This window comes from Vanessa atalanta, chromosome 10 (genome assembly GCF_905147765.1).
Source record: "Vanessa atalanta chromosome 10, ilVanAtal1.2, whole genome shotgun sequence".
NCBI lineage: Eukaryota > Metazoa > Arthropoda > Insecta > Lepidoptera > Nymphalidae > Vanessa > Vanessa atalanta.
Window position 1 is genome coordinate 8382058 of NC_061880.1, and position 25143 is coordinate 8407200.

The 25143-nt window shown below is 30.8% G+C and overlaps 3 protein-coding genes across 5 annotated transcripts in view; 2 read left to right on the forward strand and 1 right to left on the reverse strand.

Annotated features, from left to right (window-relative positions):
• The first annotated feature begins 1301 nt into the window (after positions 1-1301).
• Positions 1302-9554, forward strand: LOC125066766 (rho GTPase-activating protein 19). 2 transcript variants are annotated; one of them, XM_047675026.1, is made up of 10 exons: positions 1302-1605; positions 1675-1859; positions 1970-2179; positions 2976-3184; positions 3627-3817; positions 4212-4384; positions 5889-6034; positions 6593-7207; positions 8529-8713; positions 8783-9554. In XM_047675026.1, the coding sequence occupies exons 1-10, from the start codon at positions 1493-1495 to the stop codon at positions 9369-9371; spliced, it is 2616 nt and encodes an 871-aa protein (XP_047530982.1). In that variant the 5' UTR covers positions 1302-1492; the 3' UTR covers positions 9372-9554. The 2 variants fall into 2 exon arrangements, with proteins under 2 accessions (XP_047530982.1, XP_047530983.1); XM_047675027.1 differs by lacking the exon at positions 6593-7207.
• A 36-nt stretch (positions 9555-9590) lies between these two features.
• On the reverse strand, positions 9591-11930 carry LOC125067090. The gene is made up of 3 exons (XM_047675468.1): positions 11851-11930; positions 10431-10925; positions 9591-9711 (listed from the first exon to the last, which is right to left on the reverse strand). The coding sequence occupies exons 1-3, from the start codon at positions 11928-11930 to the stop codon at positions 9591-9593; spliced, it is 696 nt and encodes a 231-aa protein (XP_047531424.1).
• A 1394-nt stretch (positions 11931-13324) lies between these two features.
• The window catches only part of LOC125066767 (delta-1-pyrroline-5-carboxylate synthase), a 31423-nt gene continuing 19604 nt past the window's right edge, over positions 13325-25143 (forward strand). Inside the window, exon 1 of one of the 2 annotated variants that reach the window (XM_047675028.1) lies at positions 13325-13608. In XM_047675028.1, coding sequence (XP_047530984.1) covers positions 13498-13608 — 111 coding nt within the window. In that variant the 5' untranslated portion in view covers positions 13325-13497. Of the gene's footprint in view, positions 13609-20863; positions 20996-25143 lie in introns of those variants that run through there. The other variant, XM_047675029.1, reaches the window with a different exon arrangement.

Below are 25143 nucleotides of genomic sequence, written 5' to 3' on the forward strand. Positions count from 1 at the left end.
CATGTTGACTTTGAAAGCTCAAGGAAGGTTGATGTGCATGAAGTAGTTTATAATAAAAAATATTGTGATGATATGTTTGAAAAATGTATTAAGTTTTGGAAGGAAAATATTTTTGATAAATTAATAAAATAACATTATCCTAATGTAAGATAGTTTTATTAAAACTCTATAAATAACACAAACATTAATGGAAAATGGAATGTACGTTACCTCAATATTTTATATTTTTAATACAATAAAATAAACTTAAATGTATTTTGCTTAAAACACTAGGAAGCTACTCTAAATTAAACAGACTGCTTTGAAGATTAACTATTCCCCATGCAGAAATCACTACTGAATCTAGCAGGTCAACTTGCTTTAGATCTACACAAGCGTGTTGTACAATGACGTCACACCGTCACCCGCAGCCCGCGTCGTGCGGTTGCAGCTTGTTTTACTTATAAATCGGAAACTAATTGACGTATCGAATTAATTCTTTCGCTATTATTTTTTATTTTTGACAGAAAATATGGAGTGCCAATAATCAAAATTAGTTAACATTCTTCATTATCTTTAGTAAATCAAACATGAAATACATAAATCTAAGCTTTGTTTATCTTTATTCCTACTTTGATTGGAATGGGCTATACTAATTAAATTTAATGGATTTAAAATCTATATTATATACAGGTAAAATTGAAGTAATTAATTATCAATTACTATTTATAATTGCACTGAATTGTTTTCAATCGATTTCAATTTAAAGTATGATAGTAAATAGTACGCATACAGTGAGTTGTAAGTTTCAATAATCATTTGTATGTAACACAATAAAGTTGTAAAAACCCGTACTGTTGACACCAATGAAACCAATTATAGAAACAAAAAAAATAATAAAATTGACAATAAATATATTTTTTTTTTAACAAATATATATCTATATATTTATTTTTAAACGAGTTAATTCATTTATCAGAATCAGATGACTCTGTATATAAAGTTATAAAACTTTAAGAGGTTAAACCAGTTTAAAAATACTTATTTAGAGGTTGATATTATAAAAATGCCTAAAAAAAACATAAAACTAAAAATAGATTAGACATTATAAACCATTTCTAAAAGTAAAGTATCCTATTTAACCAATATATACTTTACCCAAATTTAAATATATATATATCTTTTACCCAAATTTAAGATTTCACATATTGCTTTGAATTGACTTTAACGATTTTCTTCACGTTTTTGAACGTATTTCAATTTAACCGTTGTGACTGACAAGGACAACTGACGTTTCATTTAAAAACAAAAGTACCAATAATTATTACTATACAGAATTCGTTCAAACATTTTTTTTATATAAATACTTTATTGTGCAAAAGTAAAATAAACATTACTTAAGTGTTTTGTGATGAACGACGAAAAGACATATTTATATTAAGTAATGGAAACTTCCGGTACGAATGCGTAATAGTAGATATCGCGCATTGTGAATTATTTTTTATTTTTCGAAATGTGTTCCTCTGATACGAAACTAATAGAAAGGCTTAGACATGAAAATTTGGAGCAATTCTTTACATTAGTGCGCATGCATTTATCTTTTGTTGTAGATATAAACACAGACGAGTAAGTATACCCTGTGAATTAATTCATGTGTGACTGTTGAAAAGTTATTAATTTTATTAATTATTTTAGTGTCGATTGTTCGACGGATAAACCAAAGCAATTTAGATGGAATTTTCACAAAAAAACAAAAAACTCCAATACAAATTCTAGTCAAAATGTTGTTAACACAAAGAAAAACGAAGAGGCAAATTCTATTACTGAAGATGGGATACTTAGGCTTTATGAGCTAATAGAATTCTTATCTAAACCAGATAGTAAGTCTTATTTAATAAATGTACTTAAATCAATATAAAATTATCTCTAATGTACCCGTATTTGACTGGTATGTGGTTAACAAAAGTAATTGTTTTAATTAATTTTCTAGATGTAACTCAAGAGGGTATATTTCGCCGCACTGGCTCACTAAGCCGACAACAAGAGCTACGTCAGCTACTCTTAACTGGTTCAAGTCTTGGTCTTGATGATGGAAAATTCTCTGTGCATGATTGTGCATCAGTTCTTAAGGGATTTCTGGCAGAGTTGCCTCAACCTTTACTAATGGATCAGTATTATCAAACATATTGTACATTAGCTGGTGAGGAGCTTCTAACATCTTAAATTTTGTATTATTATTCAAATATAACATGGCTTATTAAGAGTGTCAAAGATGTGTCAAAATTGATTTAGTTTTTCTTTTGTATTCTTTTTAAAATAGTAATTAACTTTGTTTCTCTTGTCTTATTCTTGAATGGAATTATGCTTCATTACAAATAAATAAACATTATTTAAGAAATATTTTTATAATAAATACACCATAAGCTCAAAATTTACTTAAATAATATAATAGCTATGTAGTTTAATTTGAAGTATAAATGTACACTTGACTATTGATATGAAAAAGCTCTTCAAATTTTGTCTATATTTTTGAGGTGCTATTAATAATCTAGTTTCTAGTTTTGTCTAGAAAACATTTTAGTAAATTCAATTAATATTTTATGAAATAATAAAGTAAATGTTTGATTCCAATGCTGATGTTTGCAATGGCGATGACCATTAAGGATGGTAATGGAAGATACTGATGCCAGTTTGCTTGCATAATTAAAAAGATGTGCAAAAACAAATTCATTGTTACACAGTTTCTTCTGAAACCTAGATCTATCAAAATGTATATGGTCTGCAATACATATATTTTGACACTGATCTAGCATAGCATAGCTTGTAAGCATTATTACGGTCAGTGGTGGTGTACAAAACTGCGACGCCAGATGTAGATTTCGATCTACTTTCGTGATCTGCAGTGTGCAAACGTCTTTATAATTTTACATATGATATAAAAACAATTCTCGGTAAGTCATTACAAAGATTTAATTGCATGAAATTTGTTTTTTCAGCTCAATATCCTACTCATGTTGACTCATCAGAAACCAAATTGCTGACGGCTTTACAATTACTGCTGTTACTTCTGGCACCTACACACAGGAATTTTCTAGAAAGATTACTCAGTTTGTTGCGCTTAGTAGCCGATAATGAATCTAGTAATAGGATGTCACCAGACACACTGGCAACTATGTTTACACCACATTTGTTGTGTCCAAGAAAAGTAAGTTACTTTATGTTATAATTTCAATGTGTGTGTGTATGTGTATATGTTTCTTGATGTCAACCTGTTTGCACTGTAATGTCTCCTCTCAAATATCAAGTAGGCACTTGATACTCGTCCGTTCTGGCAATACATCTTGGCATTTTAATCTAACCTGCATTAGAGCAGCACAGTAGAATATGCTAGAAATTTCCACAAAAGAAGAGAAGGCCCAGTAGTGGGATAGGTTATCGACTACTGCATATTATATTATATATCAATAGCAATATCATACAGTATCAGTAACATATACAATGTTACTGATACTGTATGATAATGCTAGGCCATAACCCTTTTAATTAATTGATTTTTGAGTAAAAAAAAAGGGAAATCGTATCTAAGTAGATCAATAAAAGTAATTAATTTGTCAGTAAAATTACAGTTATTATTTCGATTATTCCAGCTATCACCAGAGACCTTCCACGCTGACTCCATAGCTCTCTCTCCTCTTATCAGTTTCATGATACGTCAGTGTCAGCGTCTGTTCGAAGCACCAAAACGATTAGCTACAGACGCGGCTGCATACTTTACGTTACGCGAAAGGAAACGTGCAATGTCTCCAGATGTGGATTTAGATGAGAGCATTACGGACAGGTGAGATAATTAAAATTATATTGTTTAGTTTTATTAATAGGTAAATGTGTGACAAGTGTATTTATGTAATTTTTATACTAGGTAAACTTAAGTAGCTTAAAAAAAAAATAATATCCCAAGAACAGATTGTAGTAAAATATATTTAAGCGTATCATCAATAATGTTTTTCCTTCGAACTTTAATCGATAAGAAATTTAAATTGAATACTCATTATAAAATTAACAAAAAATAGTTTTCTACTAAATCTTTCGCATAGTTTCTTTGTCGTTATCCATACGAGCGTGGACGTCAATGTGGCGTTCCGTAAGACCCGTGAGTGCGACAGAGCGCGACACACGGGCGTCCCGCTCGCGCGCGTGTCCGTGGAGCTGACGGAGAGCCTGTGCGGTTGCAGGACGGCGGCCAGCACGGTGTTCACGTTCGTGGACCGCGGCCGCACGCGCGCCGAGAACGCCAGCAACCCCACCGACACGGCGCTGGCGCAGCTCTACGCGCACATCCAGGCGCTGCCGGACTCGCAGCACAAGCGACGGCTCGTCAAGCACTTCAACAGGCAGAATGGATACGGTGAGTCGCTAAGCAAGCGAGGAATGAGCTCTCTAGATGACATTGTCAGCCGCAACTAATTATGCTATGCACATATGATTTGTACTTGGCTGCAGTTTTCTAGATTGGGTAAGGTTGACAGTCAAGCTAAAGAGTTTTTAAAGAACTTTTGAGATTAGCGCTTGTTCTCTAACACAAAAAACTAATAGGCTACTAGAAATTCTGTGGTATTAGTATGAATTTAACGTTTAAACTTAAATAACTAGCTGTGCCGTGGGATATCCCATCGATATATATGTTACCGTAAATTGCTATCATATTTCACGGTTCACAATTTACAAAAGTTTACAATCTGACGAGAAACATTGTAATCTAACTATGTTTGTTATCTTGCAGTGACATATACACCGCAATATTTAGTATTAATATGATCCAGTTTGACGAGTGAGTCAACCAGTGTAACTATAGGCACAAATGTCATAATAAACATCTCAGTTCTCAAATATCTTTTGCCACCTGATGGTAAGGGGCGACCACTTACCATTAGGTGGCCCATTTCCCATTCTGCTTTCCGATGCCGTAAATAAATAACTAAAATTGTGTGCAATGAATAAACTTATAGATTCCACGGAATTGCCGATTTTGGTCAAAATGCTCAATTTACACAACTATTTATGGTCAAATTAGTTGATCAAATGATGCTTGAAGTTCTATTTAACATAAATAAAATGGTTTTAATTCAAACTTAACAAATTACTGTAAATTATACGTATAGTTCAAAACTAGTCTTAAAACTCTGTACCGAAGATCTTGACTGCGTGATTAAAAAACATACATTAATTAATTGCCGCCACCTTTTAACGCTCAGCTGTAACAAATGTACTTAATACTAAAGAAATAAATGAAAATATAAAAATAAATAACTTAATTTTAATAATTAGTAAAGTCAACTCACATCAGAAAAATTGCACATCAATTCTTTCACTCCAAATTTTACCCTTATGGGTACTAAAAGGCTATAACAGTAGTATTTTATTCATTAAAAGAATTTCAAACAACGAATTCCATACTTTTATCATTCAAAAATGTTGAACTTTCATATACACTGCTCATTGGAAGATAAAAAAAGGGAATTATAACATCTTTTTTTAACTTATTACACATATGAGTCTAAATACCGATTTTAATTTTCCTGACATAAAAAAAAAAACTAAATAAACTTTCATCTCCTATTAAAACCGCTTCAAAGAAGCTTTTCTCAGTGGTCACGTACTTTTTTAAATTGTGATCCTTATAATTATTGAAATTTTGCTCACCTTTGTGTGGCTGTGACTTGAATGATTTCAGTCACCTTAACATTTTATATATAGATATTTCTTAGGAATATTATTTAAACGTATGTTTTAATTGCCTCGTTGATGTTGAAGCCATTAAGGCTCGTTAGACTAACCAGATCTTCAGTCTTCGAGGTTAAACCCTCAGAAGGAAAACATTATTTTAAAATATCTTTATTAATTTATTGCAGGAACACCAATACAAATACAACGGACAGGTAAAGTAGCTGGTTCTAGAAGTTTCGGAGATTCGATCAAGAGGCACATTTTCAACAAGGGATTACTGAACAAGACACCAAAGAAAGGTTCCAGCTCCGTTATTAATACAGTTGAGGAGGTGAGATTAATCAAATATTTATATGTTTCTTGATATGATCTGCAGAATTATATTGTAATTAATAAATATTACTATAAGTATTTGAAACGGGATATTTACCATGTTTTTTATTTTTATTTGGTGGATCTCGATATTTCGACATTATCTACGAATGTCTTGTTCACGAACAAGACAAGTTGACGAAGTTGTGTCGAGCTCCACCAAATAGAAATAAAAAACATGGTAAATATCCCGTTTCAAATACTTATAATAATAAAAATAACCATATTAAATTAAAATCTTAATAAATATGGTTTCGTTTTTCGAAACAGCTCTCAACAATCACTTAGCTAAAATTATGAGTTTTTATTTTATGATCGTTTGTCTTAATCGTTAACTCAAAGGTCTGTGTTATATAGTCAATAATTTAATTTTGCAATCATATCGAAACCTCGAAGCATGTCTGTGTAACTAACAAGTTTGTAACATTTGTCTTTGTCCTTCATACGTGTTCGTCTTCTGTCTCTGTCCCTCATTAACTTTCGCTAAAACGACGCTAAACGCATGCGTTACTTTCAGAAACACAAAGGAAAACGATATACCGATGATGGTAAAGTTGACGTGTCCCATAAAAATATCATATTAAAGAATTTAGCTAATAAATTAGTTAGTTCGGAATCTCTGGATGATGACGATTACGATTCGGATGCGAGCAACGAGAGTACGTTATCCGAAGGTGCGTTAAACAAATCTAAAAAACATAGCCCGAAATTCGTATCCGAACCTAATTTAAGTAATCTAGATACAAATGAAGAAACTCCAAAAAATACGAAAAAGCGAAGTTCAAGACTATTTCGATCCAAAATAATATCTGGATCACAAAATTTAAACAAAAAGTACCAAAAACGAAGTACCGTTATACGCAGTACACCGAAGTCTTGCGTGTCGTGCATAGATGATCAAGATTCGGAAAACGATATGCCTTACCCTGAAAAAAGTTTGGAGGATACACCAAAGAAAAATAAACTTTGTACAAACGATATAGAGTTTAAAATGCATTATTTGACAAGTACCCCGGGGATATCTGAAACGGTCTTCGACGAAGATTGTACGACGCCATACACAGTTAACTTTAGAAGAGCATCTATGTCGCCTATAACGAAATCTACCCAAAAATTGTCTAAAGCGATGCAGGTTTGTTGCATGTGTCAATGTTGCTTAAATAATTGCCATGTGCTTATATTTCTAAAAATTCATACAAATCACAATCAATTATGTTACGCTATATATAAACTAACGAAAGGCGTTCCCTTTAATCTATACTCGTACTAATATTATAAATACAAAAGTAATTCTGTCTGCCTGTTGCTCTTTCACGGCCAAACCGCTGAACTGAATTTGATAATGGTTTTCACTTCTGGTCAACTTTTTGGACTAAGCCGATATTCACGATTACATGGTCTATAAAATATATAACAAGAACAAGGAAATATGATTTTTTGTAACACAATAAAGTTTACTGACTTTCAAAATGTAGTCGTATAATATATATACTTTAAATAATTTTCACGTCGACATTTTGTAGAAATACGTTATTGTTGACAATGCTGCTTGATTATTTAATTATCATAATAATATATTTTTTAGTTTTTTTATTAAGATAGATACAGTAGTATTTGTATAGATCCTTCGTCCACGACAGCGCTCCCCTCCACGTTAAATTATTATTGGCGTGCATTGGTACGAGTGAGTTTCACTCGTGCTTACGAGATGTGTTGGTGTGCGTGAGACGACTAGGAGTAAAGACAGCAAAAATTAAAAATACATTTATTTTATTAAAACGCCTATAATTCACCGCAGAGGGGTGCACCTTCTTGTGTAAATAATGCGTAAATCTAATATAGTCTCCTCATTCAATTAATTAAAATGAATATAAAACGGTTAATATCTATTGAGCATTTATGTAAAAAACATTCTTTATAGTCGAAAACGAAAATTTCCTCTCCCTTTGAGTATAAGGTTTATTATAGCTAATTCTTCCACACTGAAATGTGGTGTTAATATTATCATGAGAATATTTTTTTGAGAGAAAATATTTACTTACAATAAACGTTAAGCTTTCCAATCGCCATTCGTTAGTCATCATAAAGTATTTACACATTAAATTTAGCTTTAATCTTCGGAATGAATCTATTAACATTTAAAATGCCTTTATTGATAATTAAAAAAGGTCTTCGGTCCATGAACTACACAAATAAAATATCATTAAGGACCATTTTTAAGTTAATTCTACGAAAACTAGGTTAGCTAGGTTACTAAAGCTACATTATTCTTAAATTAACTGAATTTAAAAAATCGGTCCGTTATCTTAGGAATGATATAAATTTTAAAGTCCTGATTCCGTTATAGATTGCTCCATTTTAGTAGTTCATATAAAATTTTTACACTGTTTTATTGAAAAAAGTTAAAAATGGACAGGACTGGTTATTACTGAAAGAATGTTTGTATTTTTTAGGAATCCATAATGACACCTCGATCTCGTAAACCCTTAATCATAACATCAGAACAACCAGAGAGTTCAGAGCGAAAGGATTTATCGGTTAAATCAGAAATTTACCGATCAATATCTCCCAAGAACGACAGTGATTTTGTATCATCCGATGACGATATGATGTCGAGATCCTCGTTTTCTTGTGGAAGGTAAGTTTTGATTATGAAAATTAACGAACATGTTCAAAATAATATAATTATTTAATTAAATTTTTACAGGTCAAATCATTCTACAAACGCGTCTCTGCGAATGAAAACACCGTTAGACGCAAGGTCCGATTCGCTATCTGACGTTAGTCTAATACGTTCAGGAGTAACGAGATTTGTTATCAGCCATGAAAAAAGGAATTATGTAGACGAATTAAATACAACTCTATGCGAAGATGTAAATTTACCGAAATTCAAAATAACCCAGGAACCAACGAATTTGGGAACAACAAAATCGTTATCAGAACCGTTCCGAGAATATTTGTTAAGCAGATCTGTGTTAACAGCAACGCCGATCGATCTATCGATTCTTAACAAATCGGACGCAGACGATAAAATCTCGGATTCCCTCATGTATTGTTTGGATGGAAACGTTCCGTCCGATTTAACATCATCGATTAGTAATCTAGCAGTCGATTCTAATTTATCAGACGGCTTAAGATCGCCGTTGAAAAGTTTAAATAATGTAAATATAGATATAAGTCCGAATAGAAAGCGATGTGCGAGCGCTTCGACTTGTGACACAGATAATAAAAAGATTATGTTCGACAAAGAAAATATAAACGAGAACCAGTTTGATTTACGGGAGACTGATCTATAGTTTAATTTTACACAGATTTATATTTTCTCTGCCTTTGTCATTAGTGCCTTTAAAAAACTATTTACTGGTAATAGTAACATTATATTAGAACTTTTTTTTTAATTGTATTTCAATAATGAAAGGTGTATTACCAAGCAGTAAACGCCTCGTAGATTAACAGTATATATGTGAAATTCAATTATAGACTACGGAAAACAAAATATGGTTTTATTTAATACGTTACACGATAAATATAATAATAAATGTGATTATAATAATGCAAGTGAGATAGCAATAGAGTTGACAACAAAAGCGGTAGCAACAATTGACGAATCTCGTTGTTATGGAATCTCTTGGATTGCTGAAAAAAAAAAATACTTTTACTGTTTAAAACTTTGTCATAGTAAGTTAATTAGTGATTTTTTTATGTCATCATTGATAACATGGAAATCATATTTTTTAGACTTATTCTAGACTCCGACTGTGGCTCATAGTTTGTTATCGCATATATGTCTAATATTTGGATTTTCCTGTGAACATTACTCTTGATTCTTCTATACACAATGTAAGTTGAATTTGTTGTATGATAGGTCAGATTTCAATAACTGAACACAAAAAAATAGCAAGACAGTGAAGAAACTACAATGAATTTCGCTTTATATATACGTCATATGTTAATGAAAATTTTCCTAAATTATTTATTTTAAAATCGAATTGAATTAGAAAAATATGGACTCATTTGGATCGGGGCTTGTCTGTGTGAACATTAATTTCAACTTTCATGTAATTCTAAACTGATAAATATCGATTTGTAAGACAACATAATTCTAACTATTAATCATCATCCTTCTGCCCTCATCCCAATTTTACTTGGGATCGGCGCAGCATGTCTCCCTCTTCCATACTTCTCTGTCAGAATTCTAACTATTAATGTTGGTAGTAAACTGTAACATGTTGCTAGTGATTGCTAAGGTTTATGTCCATTTAATCATATCTGGATTAAATCATAAAATCAGCCTGATAAAGCCAAAGAAGACAAAAGTGAATAAATGCATTAAGAATTCCAAACACAAAACTTACTGCTGTTTTACGGATGCGTATTTAGAACGTGCACGAGGTTTTACAATCGCAGTTTTATTTTTGATATGTATAAATTTCTTTCGAGGAGGTGGTAATGACTGATTCCTTTGGGTTGTCGTTTTTTCCCATTTAAAACTTTTCAGTGAAGATGGTAATGAACTCGCTCTTTGATGTTTCTCTTGATTCCAATTAATAAAATCTATTATACGCTCTCTTTCATACTCCTCTCGTTTCTTCTTCTTTAATAGTTCTTTCTCTTTTTTGTGTTCCTTGATCAACTGTTTTAAAGCTTTTCGTCTTTTATACCATCGACAGATTGTAGTTGACTTTGGTGGTTGCGATTCAAATTTTTGCCGTTTACGGATTTTCCATCGATGTGGTTTCTCAAAAAATTGGACAGTGGTTGGGCTGTGCTTGTAATTTTTTTCTGTATATTTGTGATGCGTACCGTTTTCTAATTCTGGAAGACTTGACTGTTTGATGGTTACATGTGGACTGCAAACAAATTAAGGTAAAAATTTTACACAATTAAGTACTGATAATGAAAATTATTTGTTAAATCAAGCGTACACAATGTGCAAAACGTGTACACAATATGATCTTGACTTATATTGTGGTGATGAATACGACCCTATATATTAAAACTCATTGAGAATATAAGAGAATTAAATTGGTGTGTGTTCCTTTATACAAAATAAAAATAAGATAATTTGTGGGAGAAATTACTGGACATTTTTCTTTGCTGTGCAATTTGAACATATCTTGCCTGATGGACAAGAACATGGTTTTCCTTTTGCCGATTTAAGGATTGAATTAATCATTTGCACATTGTTGATGTTAAATGTTATTCCTTGTCTATTTCAAATAATTTAACATATCTATATAATTTTGGCGTTTGTGTGACATAAATGGTATTTTGTCAATTGCGGATTCTATTCAAAATGACTACGTGCTTTTTTTGTTGCTAGCAATACTTTAACAATCTTTCATATTTTATACAAAAATATTAAAGGATTTTTAATTTGGAGCATCGCAGGTGTTATATAGAAAATCATTATGTATACATTATTCCGGAATAAAAGTAAAATTTCAATCCTATCCGTTCAAGCACTTAGAAACCGTTTGATAAACAGCACTATACAGCGAATTGACGCAATTTCATTGGTCCAAGGCTTGATTTATATTAATTATGGATTTGCGAAAAAAATGCGTTTTGAACGTCAACGTAACTGTAATCGGAACGTTGGAAGTAAAATTAAAGTGTAATAGTGTTGTATTATGAATTAAGAAATGTTAAACAAAAACTCTTAGTAGTGCACAATATAGCTGAGCTGTTAGCGAATCCTATGAAATACCTAAATCTAAGGTTTGTTTATCAAATAGGGACTTAAGTTATTATGTGCATGTTATGTCTACTCACCTCGACAGCCTTACAATAACACTCCAAATAATAGCCCCTCGCCCTGACTGCGTCACCATCGCACCACTGACAACTACCATTATTATTTTGGTTACGCGTTATAAAAATTTAAAGGTTGATTCTATAAAGTGTTCTTAGAAAATAGATCAGATAATATACATTATTTTCGTGTTACTTTAAGGCAGTGAAAGCTTTCAAGATACAAGTCACACTCAAGTCATTGGACAGATATCATCATGAATTAAGCTAATTCATATATGTGTAGGTATAGGTATGTTTATAATGTTTTCAACTGGGCGTGGAAGACCAAATCCTAAACTACACAGAATAGTAAAAAGTACTCAAAATAGGCTCGGGAACGATTTTCGTGAAAATTAAAATTGATACATTGGATTTTTAAAAAATCAATATTCCTACCCTGGATTCGTACCAATGTATGTTATAACACTATTCGATTGTGTAGTTAAAAAAGATCATAATCGGGGAAGTTAAGACATAATATGGCACATTTCTTGACTTAGATTCGTACGTTATTGAGTATCTTTTTATTTTTTTCAACGTACGCCCGGCGCTCTGTTTCCCTCGCGTATGTTGTAATTTTTTTTTAATATCTCTTCGTGTTAAAAAACACAAAAAAGAATATTTCACGAACTTCGCTTGTCAATTAAAACGCGCACATTATTGCATATCGTAATTAAAAGTATTTATTTTATTTTATTTGAATAAGAATTTATTTATAAATAATCAATTATTGAACAACAACATAAAGAAATAACAACAAATTGATTTATTATAAAATTGTTTTAATTTAAATTCCGGTTTCATATCGTTCCATAATTATTATGGTTATTAAATTATTTTGTTATAATGTTTTGCGTATTTAACTAGGTACTATTGTTTAACGTAAACAAACTTAACAATGACCTTTATTTTATCGCGAGACCGCGGAAATATGATTTAGTTGAAGTGAAGTAAGTACATAATTATCTACCAGTTACTATTATAACGATACAGCTGTATTTTCGTATATTAATAAGGATTTGATTTAAAAAATCATGTCTATTTATTATAATTTAGATAGAAAGACTTAAAAACAAAAATAAACAAGAAATAAAACATTATATCTTAAACATGCATTAACAAAATTATCCATTAAAAATATATATGAAGATTTTTTCACAATACTCAAGAATATCTGCAAAAATAAATTCCAAAATCTCATTCAATTGAACGTTAATATTTAATAATTAAAAATAAAATTAATTCACTTTTAAGGCATTAATTAAAAAAAAAAATCAAATCGAAAACTAAAATGATAAACTGTAATGGCCTCAGTTAGTGCATCTAGAATCTAGACATGATTAAAGCTTAAATAGATCTGTAGCACGAGTACTGTTTATATCTTTTAAATGATTACGCATTAGACAATAAATAAACAGTAGGTACACTATGTGATAAAATACGATACATAACACTCGTTTATTATCATACACGTCATTTTATTGAAACAGAGTGGTCGCAATATTAAATATCACAGGATCGATGGAAGACTTTAAACGTTGAATACAGTTAAAAAAAAATAAAAAAAATATAACAAGCTGAATAATTTATTTCTTTTCATATTTATATTATTCATCTTTATTAGCTATGTGTAATTTATTAAATATCTGTGCAAAAGTGAGTTTTAAAAATGTCACGTTACGAAATTCAGCGGTAATTTCTACGGCGCGAAATTTTAGTGTTAAATGTCGACATTACGTAAGTAGTTGTTTATTTTTTTTATGAAAAGGTTTATTAATTATTGGTTTGTTACTTTTAATTCTAATAAGATAATGTGCAGTTTAATTATCAAGCTTGAAAATGCGTCTATTCCTATGAATATTGGGATGATAATTTTAATCGATAATATAAAATCATAATTTTGAAGTTGCATCAAAATCGTCAAAAAATATTATTGGTTAGTTTATATAGTCTAACTGTATTGGACAAAATTATTAAATAAACTCAAAATCTTTTGTTATAAACATTATTCAATTTAAAAGCATTGCACTTACTTATTCTATTGTTACGAAAAACATCATGTCCTGTGAAGAAGTGGCAAAAGTAACTCAGTTGTAAATTCCAATGACCCTCATGACACGGAACTACAGCGTTTTTATAGATATGAGAGAAAGAAGTTTTGATAAAATTCCTTGACAACCGTTCACAATCAAACGCTTGGAATATTTTATCTCAAGAGTCTATATATTATAGTCTATAGTCATATAGTAAATAGTAATGTTTATATCGTTATTTCATAAAATGGAAAAGACAAAGGAAGGTCTGGTATAATGCTTCACAAAAGATACTTTTTTTTTGTGAATGGCAAGTTTTAAGTTTACTATCGTGATTGTACCCAACTATTAAAGCATAATAGTATAAAAATAAATAATTATATAAACAATAATCCACACTAATTATACGCACCCTTTGAACCGGAACCCAACAATGCTAAGTGTTGCAGTTTGTGAGTGGGAGGTAACCTAATTAAACGGGCTACAAGCTCAAGGGACATAACATATTAGTTCCAAAGGTTGGCATTGACGATGTGTACAATGGTTAATATTTCTAACAGCGCCAATGTATATGGCGCTGACGCTTACCATCATGTGGCGGTTACATACAATACTAAACATGGATTGGGTGTAAAAATTCAAAAATTATCCCGTCGGGAAATTTTACACGGGTAAATGTCATAGATATGACGACGGAGGTTTTGATAGTTAAAAAGGATATGGGATATAGTACCTTCGTCAACGCGAATTGCACAAAATGAAACTGGCATTGTAGGTCTAATACGTTCCACAGAGCCAATGTATATGTCCAGAGGTAACCATTTACCGTTGGCTCGGAAATTAACACATTTGGAGACTAAATTAAACATGCTTATACATGACTGTAAATTACACATTCAATTATTTTATGAACCAAAACAAGTTAATGTGCTTAAAAAATAATAACACAGTTTTTCATATTTATCATATACTTATACAACGTATAGCTAGACCAATATAATAAAATCTTTCATGAATTAACTTTAATTAAACTTTATTATCTTAATAAGTAAAAATGAACGTTTCTTTGTATGTTTGTCTTGTATAGGTTTCGAAAACGTTCATCCAATTGCGATTAAACTTTTGTGACTTTTAGGATACCCTTGTGAAAGTATCTGGTCCAAAAAAATACACATTATAGAAATATACCTAAAATTTTTATCATTATACACATCTACGTAAATATTAAGTGCTATTTCTATAATGCCATTAACAAGCTTAAGATAGCGATCACTATTTCTTAAATAATCAAATACTTCTGATGTTACAATCAAATAAAGTTTCGCTAGATATAGAAATCTATACAAATATTAACATTGAGGACCCATTTATTTATACAAATGATGACCAGGCTCAGAGCGATGACAATGTTAGAAGCTAGGTGACAAGTTCAAGCGTTCCCTTCCCCCGTTTAAATAAATATTAAAGTTGGACTGAGATATTGTCATCCGTTTGACACATGTACATCACGTATGTGGCGACGTATTAACTTAAAAAAAAACTTTGTGAATATTCTCATACAACTGATGTAAAGATGATTTCTCATTAATGTAATGAAATAAATAACGTTAAAAATATTCGCTAATTAAATACTTTCAATGGATATTCAGATATCGTTAAGAGCCAATTGAACTCACAATAGACAATAGTGATCGTTGTGTAAGTATTCACGTGATATAATTAAATAACAAACAATAAATTATCTCAACTGTTTTTTGTAGTTCTTCAAGAAGTTAATTTAAGACGCTCTTCGTTTATTCTTTTGTTAATTCAATGAACGTCTAACCTAAAATCGTGATTAGAACCCAAAAGAACCGAGTAAAACAGACATTTTCATAATTAACTCACTTAAATCCCGAGGGTTGTTTCTAATTTGTAAAAAGAATAAATTATACACTTCCTTTGTTTTTAAACTTAAAAACAATACACATTTTATGATAGAGACTATAACAGAAAAACCGCATTTGGAACGAATTTGCATTCTTAATCGCAATTGTACTCTCCCAGATATATTGAAAAATAATTCGATTTAAAATGACATTTTTTTTTTTAATCCATGTTTTAAATGTGCTCATATAAATTATTTATCAGCTTGTTCAAGCCCGGCAGTGTGCTGCAGTGAGCTGTGCTCAGGTACTCCTCTGCCAATAAGGTTTCGAGATTATTTCACTACGCTGTATCTGGCACACATGCATACTTAGCTTGAAATTTATAACTGGCAGCATCATGCATATTTGCAGATTTAATATCGGATAAAATTAATTTCTTACAAGTTGATACAGTATTATACAGGAGTTTTGGTTTCAAATTTGATCGGCTGTATAACATTTGCATCTTGCAAATGAATATTAGTATTTATTTACAGAGATAAAATGTATGACGTGATGCTAATTTTAGTATGGCTTTTGGAAACTGATCAGACATCTAAGTTCTATCTACTGTTCTTCCTATAAAACTATTCGAAAATAATGGGTGTTCCGAATCTATGATTTCTAAATACTTACGTAGAAATTAGTTTCTTTGTCAAAAAAAAAAACAAAAACACTTTAATTTGTATTTAAAACGGGGCCAACATGATAAAATATTTTCACATTTACTTTTTGTCAAATCGAACATGATAACCCTCACCCTTCGGATATAAATTGAAGTTATGATAACATTTGAATCGTGGGCTCCAATAACTCGAAGTTTTACGGATCATTTTCACGTTACATAGTAATATATGTTTTCGTACATTCTGACTGATATTTTTATGTGGATAATGAGGATGAGGATATATTGGATTGAAATATCTACGAATTGATTCGTATGATATATTTACATTACACACATTAGCAGCCTGTAAATTTCCCACTGCTGGGCTAAAGGCCTCCTCTCCCTTTGAGAAAAAGGTTTGGAGCATATTCCACCACGCTGCTTTAATACGGGTTTGCGGAATACACATGTGGCAGAATTTGGCCTGCCTGGGCTTGAACCCGAAATCATCGGTTAAGATGTACGCGTTCTAACCACTGGGCAATCTCGGACATATATATCGTATAGTAATATATATCGTATGATATATATTATTACTTAAATATTAAGTACGATGAATAAAAAATATTAACAGTCATTAGCTTTTATTGTTAATATTTAATTTTTATAAAGTAAACAAAACCTAATATTGTCTGAATACACAACTGATGAAAAATACAAAGCTATTGCTAGGTGAATATGTTGAGTGTTTGATAACCGGTAATCCTTCACTTATAGCTTTGTACGCGTTATAATATAAACAGTTAATATTTGCTTATTATTAGAGAACAACAAACAAGTAATTATAATATGTTATCTATTCATAGTATTGCATTCATTTCCTAATTATAAATTAATATACATATACTTTACCCCTACTTTCCATACGGTACAGAGAACGTTTTTGGGCAATGGTATACGCATATATAATAAGATACCGGGAAATATAATCAATTTACCATTTACTAAATTTAAAAAGTTTATTAAGACTAAATTAATAAATAATAATTGAAAGAATACTTTTTAGAAAAAAACCCTTGATTTATGCTCGGGTTCCATCACAGGCACTAATTATTGTAAAAAAAAATGTTTATTTGAAAACACTGTTTATTTGAAAAGTGCAACTATGCGAGTTTCTTGCCGTTTCTTTTCGCTAGAGGCTGCTTTATGAAAAGGTGGTATAGTATTTAAATATCGACGATTCAAAAACGCTTAATTGTGAAAAATTGATTTGATTTGATTTGAATTGTTCAATGGTTGATGCGTATACTACAGGTTATTGTGTTTCTTTTTGGTATTCCAATTTTGCCGACCACGTTATATGTTTTTGTGAGCTAAATAATTGCAGGTTGAATACACATTGCTTTTTCCTGCATATTATACATTAAAATAAAGTATATTCAAATAATAGAGAATCTATAAAGAGACTATATGTGGAGATATGATTATTTAAGAATAAAAATATACCTACACTGGGCGCTCTTCGCGGCTTTGCAATTTATAAATATGTTTTTTTCTCAGAATTCTTGTTTCGCATTCATCGAGTTTGTATAAAAATTTTGTTAAGCTTTTTATACAGTTGTAATTTTTCAAATAATTTATAAAGAACAACATAAATTGGCAACCTAACCTAACCTTATAAATCTGTTCTTCTCTCGGTCTACTACGTGGTGTCAGTATTTATTTATCAATATAAAATCATCCAGTTTATTATATAAGGTCAGGTTTATAACTAACGACGTATAGGAGTATTTGGAGTACAACAATATTAAATACTCAACTTTACAAACCACGACACTAACGAGGTAGTTCGATTGCTATCGTACAATTATTATAAGAAAACCAATTTTGAGAGGTTAGTTTCTGTTTTAATGTCCAAATTCATGTTAAAATATTTAAGGCCCGGTTGGTTTTACTTACCGAGAGAAGCAAAGAGGCGTAATTAAAATGGTTTATAAGTTTAAAAGTTGCATTTATGTGATGTAAAAACTCATAGGAATGACTGTAATTATTTAATACTCGGCAATGCAACTGCAAGCCCCCCGGTGTTGCAGATGTCCATAGGCGGTGGTAGTCACTTTCCATCAGCTGACTCTCCTGCTCGTTTGCCAACTATGACATAAAAAAAAGAAAAGGCAAATGGTTTGTCTATGTTATCACCTACATCGTTTATATTTACAGTAAATAAAATTTATTGTAATTACAATTTATTGTTGCCTACTAGATTTTGTAGAAGTTGGAATATGATTTTCTTACAAAATCTCGGTCGATCGGGAATCGTCTCAATTTCTCAGAACAAGATAATAATATATGCGAGTTTTATTGACATTCAATATCCTCGGTGCGCATATGGAATGATTTCAATACTCGTAGTTGTCTTTTAGTATTTGCTCATAGTCATATTATTTTAAAAACTGCTATGTACGTTACAAAAAATAACGTACTAATTCTTAAATACGTAAGGTTTTTTGATTCGTTGATTTATCGACACATTAATGGAACATTTTAGTTACAAATGAAATACAAAAAATATATTTATCTCTTTATAAACTTACATTGAAGTCTTAAGAAAAACAATTATATTTATAGTAATAATATAGCTAATATATTAACAGTGGAAGCCCTTGAGAGGTTTATTTAAATATTTATATATCATGGTAATGTATTCATTGCAGTGGACCTAAGACAGTTGTGTTAGTGCAAGCGTATTGTGAATCAATTTGTTGAGATCAAAAGATCAAATGAATCGCTAGACGATTTTTTCATATCGATGATATAATAAACTGTCGTTTATTAGTCATAAACGTCTGTTTATAGTATTATAAAATAAAATATGGTATACTCAAAGTTATGTTTCCAAATTATTTAATTGTTTTTAAGCTTTGACTTGTAAGATTTTGTAGTTAATATGTTGTATTTATAAAAATTCTAAAATCATTTGAATGTGTTCATATGAGACACTATATTTCTATAAATTATCATCATCTGCATGCAACTAACCTATTATTTTCTTTTGGGCCAGTTTGTTTAATTAAAGACACAAGGGATACATCTTAGTTTCCAAGGTTGGTGTTGCATTGGTGATGTAAACAATGGTTTATATTTCTTACAGCGCCAATGTCTATGGGCGATGGTGACTGCTAACCTACCAGCAAGTTTCCCATTTGACAGTTCGCCAACGTAACATTAATACATTACATTAACAGCCTGTAAATTTCTCACTGCTGGGCTAAGGCGTCCTCTCCTTTTTGAGGAGAATGTCTGGAACATATTCCACCACGCTGCTCCAATGCGGGTTGGTTTAGAGAAGGTGAATGAAGGTTTCCTCACGATGTTTTTTTTCACCGCCGAGCACGAGATGAATTATAAACACAAATTAAGCACATGAAAATTCAGTGGTGCTTGCCTGGGTTTGAACCAGCAATCGTCGGTTAAGATGCACATGTTCTAACCACTGGGCCATCTCGACTCGCCGACGTATAAAAATAAATTTTGGAAAGAAGGCGATCCATGAGCCAAGTTTTTGCTGTATGGCTTTTGATTGCTGAAAACAAAATACCATTTTGTCGATTCTTACGATACAGACGTCGTAAACAACGGAGCCAATTATTATGTATTATATTGGTTAATATACTGATTAGTACAGCTCGGTACAGGATCACCTAGAGACGATTGTATTCGATCATCACAAGTGATCCCGTGGCGCTCTTCGAATTAACGGAGAGGGTGGGTACTGCTGTTTTTTTTAACGAGTATTCCGTCGTTTTGCCGGTGAGATCTCCATAAGCCCCACTTCATGCGGAGGATGTGTTTCTTTAGTGAAAAAAAAGTTCGACTCTAGAGTGACTAACAATTCACAGACTCAAATAATCCACTAACGAGCATAGATGATCTTAGTACGGGTAGTACAATAGTAATATAGTCGGCAGAGTAAAATAAATATCATTCAATATCGAAGTCTTAAAATTTAGTGTCTTATGGTTTTTGTTAACTTTGTCGAATCACACTATTTTGCCTATAACACACGGGTATTTCCATTCAATTCCAAAAAATTGTCCGCCTAGTTTAGTTATACCCAGGCGGCAATTGCTACAAGAGAACCACTTAAAAACTTTTCTTTCTTTACATTATACAGATAATAATCAATTTCATTTTTACTATAAACTGAAACCTTGAAAATCAAGTAAATACCAGAGGTTACTAGTTAAAGTTAAACAAACTGATCGTTGCTTTGTTTGTTAAAATTATTTCAACGTTCAATATTTAGTTAGTGCTACTATCAAATGTTGATAAGCGCTCTCATTTGGCTGAACATATTTATCACAGACGAGCGCGTTTATATATAAAACAACAATATAAAAAAAATAGTTTATTACGAAGTATGTAGTGATTTGATTTTTTACAACAATATAAACATTATAACAGTGAGAAAAATGTTGCGCAGCAATTTATTTTTGAAAAGTATATTAGGAAGGAGGTTTTATACCGTGGCTGGAGGTGACTTCTTACCATCGGGAAAGATTAATTTTGGACAAGATGTGAGCATATTATGTTCATTATTATTAGAATTAAAATTTAATAACACAATCAAATCGTTTATATATTAAATCAATTAATTAAAAAAAAAATCTTTGCAAGCTGTATTTTACCCGAGGAATTGAAGCAGGCTCTTATAGGCATAAGCAATTATGAATCTTCATACAAGATTACCTAAATCAAATTTAAATTGACCACTCTATATTCCCATGTAGAGTCTACTGAAAATAGCCGACATTAATATGCAGTAGTTACTTTTTTACACTGATTAAATTACGTAATTAATTGAATGATAATTAGATACAATAAAATACTATATAACTATAATAAAGAAGTGTATTCATAGAGTATATCTATTGTCGGTAAATTAGTAGGTTCATTCTAAAAATATATGACAGCTTTAATTTATTTGTGACGTGATATTAATATTTACCGCATTGGAGCAGCGTGGTGGAATATGCTCCAAACCTTCTCCTCAAAAGGGAGAGGAGGCCTTAGCCCAGCTGTGGGAAATTAACAGGCTGCTAATTTAATCTAATGTAAATAAAACGTATTAATATTTATATTAATTTTAAATACTTTCTAAACGTTGAAAAAGTCGTTTCGAAATATTACATGAAGTTCGAATAGACTTAAGAACAATAAATCTAATTTTATTACAATTATTTTAATACTAAAAGATAATATTGATTAGGCTCTGATCCGGACGATCTTGTATATACAATCATTGAATATTATATTGTATATATTTACCATACTGAAATATTGCAATAAAAGCACGTCACGTGTGTGTATAATAATTAATTTTTCGTCGTGTTTTCTATTCACCAGTAAAATATAAATGTATTATTTTTCGACGAACACTTTCGTTCAATCGCAAATTATCGTTTATTTATTGTGGCGTTAGTTGCGTCACTATTTTAATCTGTGTTTATAGTCGATGATCTCTTTATAAAGATATTTACGATTTAATTTTAAAATATGGCCATATTCGTTTGCGATGTCAAAGTTTTTATATATTTATTTGTGAGGACATTTTATTGGGTAATCGCTCTCAAAAAGTCAATTACGAATTATTCTTAATGTTTATTTCATTACAGATATAATTATATGTACATACAATGTATATTACAAACAAGTTATAAATAGTTTGACATAATAATACCTGTTCTTTAATTATGTTCGTATGCTTAGAAATATAAGTGTATAGTTCTAGGACAGTACTTTAAACGTAAACAAAGACTTGAGACTCAAATACACACAAAAATCAATCCAACTATTTAATCCTTCTTCTGTTACAAACATACATACAGAAGATTTAAATATATCTAAAGATTAACTCCATATTATCTGCTCGTATTGATTTAATTTTTGTAAACTTTAAATTAATATTTTTAATATTGTTTGTTTGGTATATTTTAAGTATTCTTATTAAATACAATTTGATATAAAAACATAATTCCTCAATATTGAAATAAAATGTTTTGTATTAAAAGTACGTCATCAATATTGACGTTCCATTAATCATTCCATTTATATATGATTAATTATAATTATTAATAACTAATTATACTAATGTTTGAAACCGTTGATACTATATATATATGTATATACACCTACGTTTGAATACATTCGTCCATAGAGTAGTTGGTACTATTGTTTTCCTACTTCCTTGTATGCGACGTCACATTACTCGTAACCATTATTGACTAATAAAACAATCCGTTATATCATATGGCCCGGGAAAGGACTTGTTCTAGCAATAAGAGGTTCAGAGATAGTGTGAGAATTTGTTTTGATTCATGCCTTTTCTTCACAATATTTTTTTTTCACTCCTAAATACCAAATAATATAAATAAATAAATAAATATTGGACAAGATCACATATATACTCTGGTCCCAATGTAAATACTTAAAGCACTTGTGTTATGGAAAATCAGAAGTAATCACTGTACCATTAACACCTAGGCCCAAGACCACATAGAAAACTAAAGAACTTTTTCTACATCGACTCGGCCGGGAATCGAACCCGGGACCTCGGAGTGGCTTACCCATGAAAACCGGTGTACACGCTACCCGACCATGGAGGTCATCATTTATAAACATTAACATAGTATGAAAAACTTAGTGGTGTTTACACAGGAGTGCCTAACTGGCATTGACCTTTTTGTAAATACATCCGTTTAATCCAGTAGGATAAATCAAGGATTATCATGTTGATACAACATTGTAACAATTGGACTATTCAAAATAAATTTGTTCAAATCTTATGATTTAAAATGTAGCCAAAAACTTTTTAACGACGTTTAACATTGGCTTTAAATAAAACCAACAATTAATCAACTATTTTTCGGTGATTAGCTATAAAATTGCCAACGAAAAAATGTGCTGTAATTTTTTATTTTAATGACGAATTTGTTATCTGGTATCATTACCTAACTTTTCTTGTATAGATCATGTTATCCTTACGCTCAAAATTTCCGAGTCAAGTTTCACATAGATCATAAGTTAGTTTTCTGGTAAATTTCGATTTTCAACTTTGACCACAAGTTCTCGCTGAACCAGACTTACTGTTCAATTGCAGGCTTCACTTGCGGCTCATACATGCAAATAGTGTTTAATACTTAACTTCTGTCTATTCTCGAAAACTCATAACAATGAAGATCTAAAGTAATATCTTGTCCGTCCACGAAAACTTACATAAACCAGTTTATCAACGTGCGCTAGAAATATCTTCCGTTCAGATGAGTCCAAAGGACGATGACCGCGATTTATGTATATAAAAACTATCCCAACCCGACTTAAGAATAAAATAAGGAAGAAGAACCGATCTATTGTCTATAACGTGCTAATCGTACATTACATATTTAGTAAAATTTCTTAACTATTGTTTTGAATTACAAAGACTTTATTGATATATGTGAAACTATTAAAATTAATATGTTATTAATCTTCATAAGTATAATAAGAAGTTGGCGTTGATTTTATTGGTGTTTTTTTAAATTATAGAAATACTAAGAAGTGGAAATAAGCGGAGAAGGAATGAGATGTTCTTCCTATAAATTCCGTCAAGACCGAGAACTTTTTAAATTTTATAATATTTTGTTCACTATTTACTTGAATCGAAATGGCAAATAGTTGTTCAATCGTTTTATAGTATCTATATCTATAGATATAGATGTTAAACTATAAATAGCAGACACTATAAAACCTAATATTATAAAGAGGTACATACGTAAACTTCAAAACTAATGACCCAATTCCAAAAATGGTAGAAAGCTTATTCCTGAGAGCTATCATATCATTATGAAGAGGATATCATATCATTTTCTTTCTTAATAAATTACCCCCGTGCGAAGCTGGGGCGAGTCGCTAGTATTTATAAATTAAATTTGTTTCAAATTATAAATTAAATTATATATAAATTAAATTTGTTAACCTATTATATTTCATTATAATACGTTTTTTTGATTCGTTAAATACCATAACAGCGATGTGATAACAAAAGAGACCATTATTGTAAACGGGAACAAGTTTAATTTATAGCTTTAGGTATCTTATTTAGGGTTGCAATTCCTCCTGTCATCAGTCATGTCTTATAGTCTTTCGACGATAGTCATGTTTGATAAAAACAAAAGCTTGCTGATGCCAATTTAACCCTTCGCTTACCGTAACAATTAAAGGAGAGATTTATCTCTTCTTTAACCGTTTAACATATTTATTTTGACAATACTGAGGATTTTTAATGAAAATTACAAAAAAGTTTTTATTAAATTATATTTTTTTTAAGGAATTGACAGCCCTATTTATATTTGTATAAATGACATGCATAGGAACATCACGGTGCGGTCGGGAGCCAAGGTCCAATCGTATTAATTGCACATGCACGCGCGGTTTGCGTGTTCCGTTTGCATATATAATAGAATAAAATACTAGTGTTTTATATTTATATACTATGATCTTATAACAAAAATCGGCAGAACATTTTATATTTATAATAAAAATATGCATAACTGTTATCCCGTACATGATTATAGATTGATAAATGATAAAGGATTATATGTATTCGTTGATTTTCATTCAGGATGCATTTTAATTGTTATTGAATACATATGTTTGTTTGATGAAAAAGTATAACATTTGAGTTACG

Excerpts from the sequence above, each read along its gene's own strand:
- LOC125066766 (XM_047675026.1), top strand. The coding sequence starts at position 1,493 with ATGTGTTCCTCTGATACGAAACTAATAGAAAGGCTTAGACATGAAAAT. Across the intron at positions 3,818-4,211 it reads GATGAGAGCATTACGGACAG|GACGGCGGCCAGCACGGTGT; the intron begins GTGAGATAATTA and ends GTGCGGTTGCAG. Across the intron at positions 6,035-6,592 it reads TTATTAATACAGTTGAGGAG|AAACACAAAGGAAAACGATA; the intron begins GTGAGATTAATC and ends CGTTACTTTCAG.
- LOC125067090 (XM_047675468.1), bottom strand. The coding sequence starts at position 11,930 with ATGGTAGTTGTCAGTGGTGCGATGGTGACGCAGTCAGGGCGAGGGGCT. Across the intron at positions 10,926-11,850 it reads GTTATTGTAAGGCTGTCGAG|TCCACATGTAACCATCAAAC; the intron begins GTGAGTAGACAT and ends ATTTGTTTGCAG. Across the intron at positions 9,712-10,430 it reads TACGCATCCGTAAAACAGCA|CAATCCAAGAGATTCCATAA; the intron begins GTAAGTTTTGTG and ends TTTTTTTTTCAG.